Here is an 11,861-nt window from a genome sequence, read left to right as displayed (position 1 = left end):
GGTTCAGGCAGGAAACACTATTAGCCTTTAATGTGTGACTGCTCACAGCATGGTCTTACTTTAACACTGCTCAACATTCCACAGATTCAATATGAACTAAATATAATATGTAACTTCACCCATCCATGAAGAGGAAGTGCATGAACACTGGTCACCCCATGCAATCAAATAGATAGATCTGAGCCAAAGAACTCTAATCAGCTACTGTTTTGTGTCACTTGTTGAAAAGTTAAATGAACTCGTTCAAACTGGCTTAAACCTTTCATAGGTAAACAGAGTAAGAGATGGGCTAACATCCAAAGAACAGACATCAGAGAAAGAAACCAGCCCAAGTTACACTATTTACACATGTGCCTTCCTGTGAATCTTTGGAGATTTTTGGAAACAAAGACACAAAACTACTTCAGAGGGTGGTACTTTGGGAATGTAAAAGAACAGAAGAAGAAAGGATCATAAAAGACCCCACATGCAGAATTCCCATTTTTTACCACAAGAGTTGTGTAAGCAGAACATAACCCAAAATTATTAGAAGTTGGATATACAGGTCAACCCCCCACCCCCACCAGTGAAATGTTAACAAAATTTCCTAGCAGGATCAAAAGGATTTGGGCCTGCTTTTGGCTGATCTCCTGGGGAATATAGTCATGTGTACACCATCTTACAGAGCGAGAGAGAGAGAGAGAGTATGGAAACTAGATCAATGTGTGAATGTGACAATTTTGAAATCAAAATAGAAATATTTTTCCTAGAAATTTCAATTTTGGCCCAAAATCTCACACCAATCACATGAAATGTAAAAGTTTATACTTTTATTTTTAATTCTGAAAGTTTTGGAAACGTGCCATTTCCTCCCTCAACCTAGGGCCATTTATGTTCAAATATGGAACCATTTCTATTCAAATGATCCTATTTGAAGCAAATGTTTGTAGAGTTCTGACTTTCCTTTTAAAGAGGGTTTTATTTTTTACAGAGGTGATTAAATGAAATGCTATAATACAGACATGAGATTTTCACACATCTGATACCCGTGTTCCTCACACAAACATGCTACATATAAAATACTATAAATTCTCCTGATGAGTGGTTTTTCATTTCTCAACTCTAAAGGCTAAATTTCCATTGTGTTCAGTAAGGCCAATATTTCACCCGAAGCCTTTTTGAACCTTAAAATGACATGCATTTTTCTCAATTAATAAATACTACAGCTTTAAGGATAAGTTTCTCCCCGTTAATCCAATAATGTTCTTGTATCAATCTTAAAGTGGCTCTCACCCTAGGAGGAAGAATGTGTATCTAAATAATAACAAGATTATGTTGGGAGGAGCATCCCTATTCAAAATACCAAAGCTGTAGAGAAATTAGTTGTGTTTATTACCCTTCCTCTTCTGTATACCCTTGTCTATTGGGCAATGGAAAGCTTCTGAATACCAATACATGACATTCTATTTCCCAAGATGACATTCATTGCCACTAGCAGCCAGAAGTGGGGAGGCAAAAATTTTAAAGACACCACCCCATCATCTTCTGTAAATTATGAATCAGACACCATCTATTTCCCATTCTCCTGCCTAGAATCCCCCTATTCCTCCCCAGTAAAAATCACTTTTCTGTGGCAGAATAATAAAAGTTTAAAATAAACTGCCCAAACCCAGTGTCTTTTTGTTTTGCTTTTTTAAGAAAGTCCCATTAAGTAATGTAGCATTTGACCAGAAAACTGGGCAAAGAACTACAGAGAGAGATAAAAGCAACATACGTGTAAATCAAAAAGCCAAAACAAAATCCTAATGCAAGCTGTCAAGATTAAAGATGATCATTTACTCAGAGGGTTAACATGTGCTAAAATTACATACTGCAGATTCTAGCTTGACTGATGAAAACATTCATTGCTTCTATCTTAAAAAAAAGAAAGAAAGAAAAAAACACCTTAACCCTTTGAGGATCATATTAGCAGCAAGTTGCAATCCAAACAGAGAATGAGTATTTCAGTCAGTTAGGAAGTTATTAATGTAAACACCCTTTTCTGTTCCATCATTCAGACATTAGCGCTAGATAGATCGGATGTAACCATTTCACATAGGTTTTCAGGATCTCAAAGGGTTAAAGCCAAGACTTTGAGTAAAAGTGTTTTATTAAAAGGGTGAGTTAGGTGAGCGAACAGTCTCGGATGAACTTGGTGAATAGTCTTCCGATTCGGAGTTGAGTTCAGGTGGAGCTTGCTGCGCCTTATAACGTTCCTTCACATCCTGGTTGCGTCTTCGTCGGAAAACCTGCCTCTCCTTATCAAGAGCGGTGGTCTGGCAGGGGCATAAAATGAGAATAAATGAAATTAGGCTGCGTGTGAAATGCAAAGCTAATTAAAACCATGCATTTGTACGTGGGCCTGTAAATGCTGGGGATAATAAATGTTCATGCCAAATTAAACCTGTTTTCTTCCAGTCAGTTTTGAAAGGTTTTGTCCACAACATAGCTAAATGCTTAAAAAAGTGCATTTCCCAAAACTTAAGAGGTGGTGTGACATCATCAAGCATATACAGTACCGTATATATGGATGCCATATGTTCAACTTCTGGATGCTATTAATTTCATACATTAATAGATTCAGATTTCAAGCCAAATACCAACTGACCTTCTCCCACCCTTTTCCAAGTAGAAATCTGGCAAGGTATAAATGTAGGGCTGTCTGTTTGATTTGACCTAATGAAAGTTGATGCACATTCATCAATGCTCAAATCAGTGAGATTGTCTAACAAAGATGGATTGTGATGAAGCTGTCAGACAAGAAAGAAAAACAAACACAGAAAGAAGCTAACCCAGCTCGTTAACACCTCCCCATGCCTAGCCAACTGATGTTCTGCTGTTAAGAAGAACACAGATGAATGCTTGTTGAAGGATCCATTGAATCTGACCACTCAAGCCAGCAGACAGTATGCAGGTCAGACTCAACCCAAGCAAAGTAAAGATTAATTTTACACTAACTGCTTCTTTTATTCTTAAGGAAGAAGAAGACTACTTCTTGGCTGGTTGTTTTCCAATATGTTTTGTGCTACTGTTGAAAATGTACGTCTTAATATGACTGCTCTCACCTCCAGTCAAGTTTCTCAATTTTCTTGATCTTGAATTGGACTCACAAGATGAAATCCTGGCTCTAGTGAGGTCAAATGCAAGTTTTGTCACTGATTTCAGCAGAGCCAAGATTTCACCCATAATCTTGAATACAGGATGTAGGTCTGTAGCCACTGAAGTTACTATGATGTTACAAATTCAGAATTATGGTCTTAATTCAGTAAACCATTTCAACGTGTGTCTGACTGCTTTCCTACACAGGGATGCCTTTCTAGCACAGGGCCCACGATTTCACTGCAGAAAAGTGGATTGCAAATGGAAAGGCCTTAAAATGCATGCAGTACCTGATTGCTAGCAAGAGAGGAAAAATAAATGTGGAAACTGAATAGATTTAAGTTTTAAGCTTTAGAAAGATTTTCCCTACCATGAGAATCTCCATTTAAAAGAATGCAGCCAAGAGGTTATTCTGATTCAAAGGATTTATTGTTTTCTCTTGGGATATACACAGCCATTTTTCCTCTTGAAAATTTACCAGTTATACTGTGAGCCTCATAAGAGAACAGAGACACATTTATAGCTAGAGTATTTTTGAGAATAAAATGAAAACTAAATCCATCATACTACTGCAGATAGCATTATAGCAATCCAGCCTCTAAAATAATACAATCAAAGTTTAAAAATGATGTAATAAAGACAAAAAGATGGACAGAAACAAAGCTACTATAGCAAATGGATTTAGTTAGGCTGCAAACTATTATCTGAACATCCATAACCTAAATAGTGTAAAAGATAAAAATAATTAACTTGGAGAAGTTCATCTCTGTATTTTAAATAATTTCTATTAAATCCAACATTTATGGTCTGCTGCAGATTTCTTTGTTTACTGCTAATCTTTTGGGCAAAGACTCTAATTAGTATTTTTTCAATAACATGTACATTTCCCAGACTTAAACCAACTGGGTTTAAGTTTATTTTTAATATGAAACAGAACAATACTTGGATCATTTGCACACACAGTGAATATATTCCATACAGTATATAATTCTGTGTGAAAATGGAAAAGAATGGCATATATTATAATTCTATTATATACAGATTTCCATTAAAAATATTTTTATGCTTACAAGAAATAGGACTTTATTTCAAGTTTAAACCACATCAGATCATCTTGCAGTAATATATACTCTCTTTGGAGAAAGTTAACCAATTCTGGTAAAAATAAACACTTCTAATAAATGCAAAATTCACTGGTATTATTCTTTACAACCTGATGTAAAAGAGTGTGGCATGTATGTTTAAATAATTAAAAAACCTAGGATGCACAGCAACTTACACTAAACAAGAGCGCATACTCTTGAATAAAGTATGGTAGTTTATTTTAAATCTAACATAGTGTATACTTTTTTTTAAAAAAAGGACAAAACACCAAAAATATTCAGGCAATCACATAACTAAGCCTCATGACATTTATTGTATTTAAAGAAATCTTATTTTATAATGGAAAATTCAAGAGACTGTTTTACTTGTCATTGCTAAGGGGAAGCTTTGGGGACCATTTTATTTAAAATATACCTAAAGACACTTGTGCTTTTTGTTTCAGACAATCAAAAAAAGAGTCAGAGATTTTTTTTCAAGCTATTATATCATTTAGTCCAGTCCCCTGCCAATACAGGCTTAATTTCTTACATGTATCTTTAGTGTTCAGTCTTACATTAAGTATCCTCAAGCAAGGAGACTTTTATCAATTTCCTTGGGCTGTTATTCTTGCTAGATATCATTTCTGGGAACAGTCAGCCCAACTTTTCTGAACTTCATCTCATCACTCCTTATTCATAGCCTTGTGGCATTATGTGTTTTTATTCCTTATTTGAGGGAGCTCCATAGTTTTTTTTTTCTACCCAAAAGGCTCATGATATAAAGTCAGAAAGAGACAAGTGGGGAATTCTCATAGAGTGGAGCTGAAAATATGACATAAATATCATTCTCAGATTCAGCTTTCATGTCTTCATGACCACAAGCGTGGATTGCATGCTTTTTGTTTCTTTTCATGGGCCTATTTTTGAGAGATGCGGGGCATGTTCATTAATGCGCCTTAGAGACTGAACATTTAGTTTAGTAATTCCTTAATAAAGTACTAACTACATGCACATAACTTAGAGTTATTGTGCAGTAGCAACGGCAAACAGTTATTTAGTGATGGTTACTGTGCACGAGCCTAATAACACTGCTCAGTAGGCTATTAGCATGGTTTTTGCCATGACATGATACTGTGTAGTGTTATTAGGACAATGCGCAGTAAGTGTCTCATGTAGATGTGCCTGCTGAGTTCATTTCTGTGAGTGCAAGGCATTCATTTTCACTAATGTTCTAGGACTGAACTGAAGCTCTGGCACTTCTGCCAAATACTGGTCACATATTTTGAACCTCTGGTTTCTGTAACACCATGAAGCTCATTAAATTACATTCTACGCTTTTTTTTTTCATTCAGTGAGACCACAGCTATTTCTTTCCTTTGAGAAAATGGATAAATCTTGTGGAATGTGAGAACATGCTGATGTATACTGAAGAAATAAAGGAATGTTTTATAAGTAAGATTTTTGCTTATTGTCCCCTGTTCTACTTACTAGGCACATGCCAAAAAGTGGTTAAACTGTGACAAAAATCAGCAATCGTTTTTTATGACAGAGCCCTCTTAAATGCAATGCCTTGGTGAATACAGTATTGCTTTAATAGATTTAGTATTTCATCTGCTATTCAGCTGGGAGGTTCACTGGTGCATGAACTGGTCCATTATGGATTTCCAGGGCATTTCAACTTTAAGCTACTCTTTCAATAAATAATAAGATGATCTGAAGTACACTTATGCTTCACAGGGCTGCAAATCCCAGATTTTCATTATCACATTTTGACATTTTTTTTCTCAGCTTGAGGTGAGAGAGTGAGAACTTTGAGGACTAGATGATAGTAGTGGTAACCAAATGAAAGTGCAGTGTTCATAGTTAAGATATGCAGCTGTCCTGTTACAATCTATATGGGAATATGTAGAGCTTCTTATCCAGCACCAGATAAGTGGATTGCCTTTAATAGTATGGTGCTGATGGCTCTGAAGCATCCTTCATTAAAAGCTGATGTATTTTGCCTTAGTATTTGGTATTCCTGACATCTAGTACCAAATAGTTAACAAGATATTTTTGTAAAAAAATGCGTGTGTTTTGAAGCAATAGAAAGTTATTTTATAATCATTATTTCTATCTTCTTATAATATGGTGCTTTTATTATTTCTTCAAGCGTTTACCATGGGCAGTATGTTTTCCATGATCTCTAGCTGATGATGTTGCAGAGCTCCTGAATCACAATTTTTTTCCCTTGGCAAATGTTGAACACTGTGCTTGTGGACAGACATTCAGACTGTAGATGACTTGAAATCTACATGGGATTTTGCAATGGGAAGGACCATATTTTAGTTGCAGATGATAGCTCTGCCAGGTTAGTAATTACTGGATTCAAGTAACTGCATTTTATGAATGTGAACAGTGGCTGTTTTTGTTTCTCTTAATTTATTGCTAGCCACCAAAAGAAAAATCTTCATTTCATTAATAAAAGAACATTATTGTGCATTTTGCCTCCTAGTCCATCCATTATTCATACTAGCTAGGAGACTGAACTGGGGGGATGCAGCTGTTCATGCATTAATCTAAGAAACTCTCTCCTCTCCTTCTCTTGCTTTCATTCTGCAGGGACATATCTGCAAGTTGCTTGCCATTTTGGAGACGCTTTGTTAGCACATGGAATTATACTGACACATCTATTGAAATACAGACATTTTCCACCCTTCTTATTATTTTTTATATGTAAATGTTCATAGCTGGGTAATTTTTATTCGACTTCCATAAGCATCTAGTTAGTGACCTCAATATGTTGAGATGTGTTATGCTAGATTTCCCTATGGTAAAAATGACCATTAATGCAGCCATAGTAGTTGTTCTATAGTGCCAGGTAGCCTCTAGGTCTGGCATATGTTTCTCCATGGGCGTCTCAGGTAATATATATTATATTATTATATATAAGTGAAGTGCTGTGTCCAAGAAAATGGTGTGTTGATCTGTGAATCAATCATATATGTATGTCTGTGTGCATGTCTGTGTATATATAGATGTGTGTGTACACACACACACACACACACAAACACACACACACACACACATACACACATCTATATATACACACACACACATATATATGCACATACATACATACATATATGATTGATTCACAGATCAACACACTATTTTCTTGGGCACAGCACTTTACTTCTAGAAGGGCACCCTCAATCCCGACATGCTAAACATATACAACTTTTACCACTGGGCTCTCATGAGTAGACTACCAATTAAGCCAACTTATGTGGTAATTTAGGGATGTGTGCCAATGGCCACACTGAAGAGATCAAAGAGGATTTGAACCTAAGTCTCCAGAAGTGAAAGGCCAATGCTTCAGTGCCCCATAAAACCTCATGATCTGGTCATTTAAATAAAATGAAAGCCAAAAAAATACTTAAGCTTTGTATTACACTGGTGATCAAAACAGATGAGTATTGTACATTTACGGCCACTGAATTAACAATGTTATATAGAAGTTTCTGTTTATTCTTTAACATCCCCCAGTTCTTAGGGATATGATTTCTCAGCTGGTTTAAATTACATGTGGATAAAACTTTGTTCCAAGTTGTTTGCATGGCTGAATTTTATTTATAGTTTGTAAATCAGCTGTGGTTTTCTTAGTCATAGAGCAGCAAAAGAGATTTTAAATGACTTTAGATGTTTGTCTGTGTTTACTAAGGTTAAGTTTGCAGAAGGGCTTCATTATATGAAGAAAGGAAATTTCATAAATATTAGTCCTGATTTCTAACTGCTTTATTCCAAAGGCAGTAATTTTAAATACAACTTCTTAACTTAATAGCATTTTGTATGGATTTTGGACAGGTGTCAGTGACTTGCTAGATGCAAGGTAGAAGGGAATCAGGCACCATGTCAACAGCGTGGAATATTTTTTTTAAATGCGCTATTCAGATAAATGAAAACGGTTACAGTGAGCATTGTACTTTAAAGAGTCAGTGATTATATGTATTCACTTTTGTAAGGATGCTACAATTTCACATGAATCAGTGGAGAGGCCCAATGGAATTGCCACTGCTATTACATTTATAGGATGTTTACCTGTAATGACTTTCCCCACACATTTTCTTGATATCACATTTGCTCCTTTAGAATTTAGATAATAATATCAATGGTCCTATAGCAAGTAATATATGCAGCTATCAAAAAGGAAGTTGTTCTAGGTCTACCTGTCCTGGTTTACCCTTAATACCATTATGCTGATTTCAATGCAAAAAAGCTAGAATAGTTAAACAATATCAACAATATTGTTTGTTGATAACATACTTATCAACATAAATGATGTTAATATAATGTTCAGATTCAGATGTGAATCTGCAGGATTAAAAACATAAGAACCCAAGAACTGCCATTTACTAAGTCACACCCACTGGCAGAAAGTAGATGCGGAAATGAAGAGTGAATAGGTACGAATGTTTTTTTTTCCCCACTGTTCCCCTCTCACTTGTAGCCTCCAGGATTTAAGATCCAGGAAGTTCAAATTCAGAGGCTGTACCCCTAACTTGTGTGCTCAGACTTCAGAAACATAACTTAGATTGGCCATCTCTTGCTAAACTGTGGTAAGTATTGCAATCAAAATGAACTTCCATTAAGCATCTTAAGTAAGTAATGTGGGTGATCTTTCACACATATATGCCACATGTTCTCACATTTGTGCCCACTGGGAATGTTTGGAATACTGTGGCATCATTAGCTTTTGAATATTCTGACTCAAAGCCAGAAAACTCACGTGACATTATTAAGTTGTTAAATCCCGACTTAATTAGACCCAAAGGTAGATACTTAGAAGGGGATGCAAAAAGGTGTTGGTTTTGTTATTTTTGTAGGCAGATGCAAATGACCTCAGAGTGCCCCCCCCCCACACCTTTTTTTCCCCTCTTGTTATAAAACATCCCATTAAAAATAAATTTTAAAAAGCAAAGCCAAACCCAAAGAAACACTGGTTTTGCCTCTGGCTCTTTAGAAAAGGAACTCAGAGAAACACAGATGGCTGCTTAAGAATATCACATGCTTTATTCATTGTGCTGTAGGTGTTTTCTATCTTAATGCTCATTCATAATTTGGGGGAAAGGAGAGAGGAATGTGTTTACACTTTAACTGTGTGGTGTCTGTAGTACATGTAGGTGTACCAGGCTAGCTTTGGTACCAGCAGCAGCGAAGTTCCAGCATCACAGGCTTTAGCATGGGTGGGTACCATAGTATTTACTCAGGTGGCTATTCATACCTGCTCTAGATGATTAAAGCCTGTTTGACTACATCTATGTGCTCTATAATCTCAGTGCTAAGTGCAGTGTAGGCACAACATTCTCAATGACATCAGAAGTTCATTTCCTGCTACACATGCAGGTCTTTAAAACTGTTATTGCATTTGGACGTAAACAACTAAAATGATAAGTTTCTAATTGTTATGCCCAGGCCCTGCTGCAGCTGTTACTTTGTCCTTTAAGTGAATTTCATCTCAGTGTGGAAATGTCTTCAGAAAAAATGTTGCAAGACTTAAAACATCACATGTGCTCTCTTTATGGCACAGTGGCAGAACAGCAGGTTCTCAATGGGCACAGTTGGCTTTCAGAAGTAGAATTAGGAATTAGAGGTATAGTGGAGTGTTTTTACTAAACGAAGGAAAACACTGAGAGAGAAAACCCTATCATTTTGGGAGAAGAATGCTAGAAAATATAAGATGAAAAATGAAGATGATCAGAGACACACAAAAGCAAAGTATAGCTCGCCAGAGAAAGAATAGACAAATGTTCAATCTTTCTTTGGATCAGTTTTCATACGTTGTGAACACAAGTGACTTTATCAGAGCTGTGGCGGGTGAACTATTTTATAGCAGGGAATGGATGATCCCTGTATAGGTTTTATTTCTTATCCTTACATGACTATGAAAAGTGTAAACAATGGCTAAGTAAAAGTTGTTTGACAATTTATGTTAAAGCTTTGGTCACTAGAGTGATAGTTTTTCAATGCCCTCATTGATTTTCGAGCATTTGCAGTCTGTGTAGATGCCATGTATATAATGGCATTCATTCTGGGGTATCAAGTATTATAGCATTTCCTAATTAAGCATTTATGCCTAGGAGTTTTTAGTATCACTTTCCCAATTTGGCTTTACACATAGGGTGCACTGTTTAGAACAGCACTAATTATAAACATTGTTGTTACTGCCCCCAGCTGGAAAACAGAGCAGTTTATGTATGAATGAGAGAGATTATCACCCATCTGCTCCAGCCCATTATTCAAGGAAATGTCATTTTGTATGCTGATGGAAGCCATTACTAGTGTTTTAGTCAAATGGCCTTTTTTATATTGTTTATTTATTTACCTATTTGCTGAATTGGAGTCTTCCCCAAACCCCCAGTGTAAAATATATTTCAAAACCTGAGCTATGTAGTTAAACTGAGTCAAGGCCAGAGTGAGATGAGAAACATTTCAGTGTTTTATCACATATTCTAGAGATACACTTTGCCTAATGTTGGGCACACATGACAACGAGAAAGACAATAATTCTGTCCTTCCATAGAATAATAATAAGAAAAAAAACAAACAAAAAACAACACAGGTTCATCATAAATAGTGATGTTAGTCAGAATGGAACACTTTACAGACAAAGCAGTGATCAAACATAATATGTATTTTTGCTCTCTTTTTAGATGAGAAATTTAAATTGTAGTTCTTTTTTTGATAAAAGCTGACCTTAATTGGTCATTCTCCTGAATGAGTAAAAAAACCCATTTATGAGTAATCCCTCACCCTCACTTTGTTAGACCTAATGCTTAGAATCCATGAAAGACTGGTGATTTTCCTCATTTCTCAACAAAGAGGAACAGCAACCGCTGTACTGAGGTTTCATTACTAAAATTCATTACTAAATTTTATGTGCAATATTCTGAAGCATCACAGAGTTTTGTCAGTTGACAAAATCAAAGGATAAATGAAGTATTTTTTTTTTATCTATGAAAGCTGTAATAGGTCTCTTAGTCATGACTGTAAATTAGCAAGGCTCTACTGTGTATCCCAGTACAAATGTAAATAGCCATATTTAAAAGTATTTTTGATTTAGTCCTAGCCAGCATTTTTATGGGGTACCTGAGCTACCATTTCACTTTTTGCCTGAACAGTATTTCCAGGAAGAAGAGTGAGGTTCCTTTTCATTTTAGGATCTACATGATTTTCAAAGGCAGAGTTGGTACACACAAAGATCCCTTTTCATTTTGGGGGAAACTTTGCAGTAGTCTGATCCCTGCAATTAGTTAAATGTTGTAGGCACAGATTTCTACATTCCTGGAATGCTTGCTGTTTTGCTAATGAAATTATTTTATAGATTCACAGTGTAGAGCTTTTATAACTAAATTTAAAATAATTTCTTGAGGCTTTCACAGTTTGTGTTGTAGGTAGGGGGAGAAAAAAGAATGCACTAAAAACTAATTTTGTCTTTCCACCTACCACAAGCCAAATATTGTAGGCAATAATAGGAAAATAGCCAGCAAATAAGCACTTGTTGGAAATATTAGGGAAGCTGACTGAGGAGGTATAGGTCTAGCATCAGGCACCAGAACAGAATCCCTACTTTTACCCACTCAAAGGCAATCATCCCAGCCAACATACTATTTGATCATTCCA

General features: G+C 35.9%; 1 protein-coding gene across 2 annotated transcripts in view; it reads right to left on the bottom strand.

The window, feature by feature from the left end:
- Positions 1 to 2,129: 2,129 nt before the first annotated feature.
- Positions 2,130 to 11,861, bottom strand: part of LOC102379795 (serine/threonine-protein kinase DCLK1) — a 410,739-nt gene continuing 401,007 nt past the window's right edge. For both annotated transcript variants that reach the window (XM_014525416.2, XM_025191247.1), the window contains one exon: positions 2,130 to 2,294. In XM_014525416.2, coding sequence (XP_014380902.1) covers positions 2,237 to 2,294 — 58 coding nt within the window. In that variant the 3' untranslated portion in view covers positions 2,130 to 2,236. The remainder of the gene's footprint in view (positions 2,295 to 11,861) is intronic.

Source organism: Alligator sinensis, unplaced genomic scaffold (genome assembly GCF_000455745.1).
Source record: "Alligator sinensis unplaced genomic scaffold, ASM45574v1 scaffold1034_1, whole genome shotgun sequence".
Taxonomy (NCBI): Eukaryota; Metazoa; Chordata; order Crocodylia; family Alligatoridae; genus Alligator; species Alligator sinensis.
Note: the sequence above shows the minus strand (reverse complement) of the source record. Positions and strands in the feature narration are given on the sequence as shown.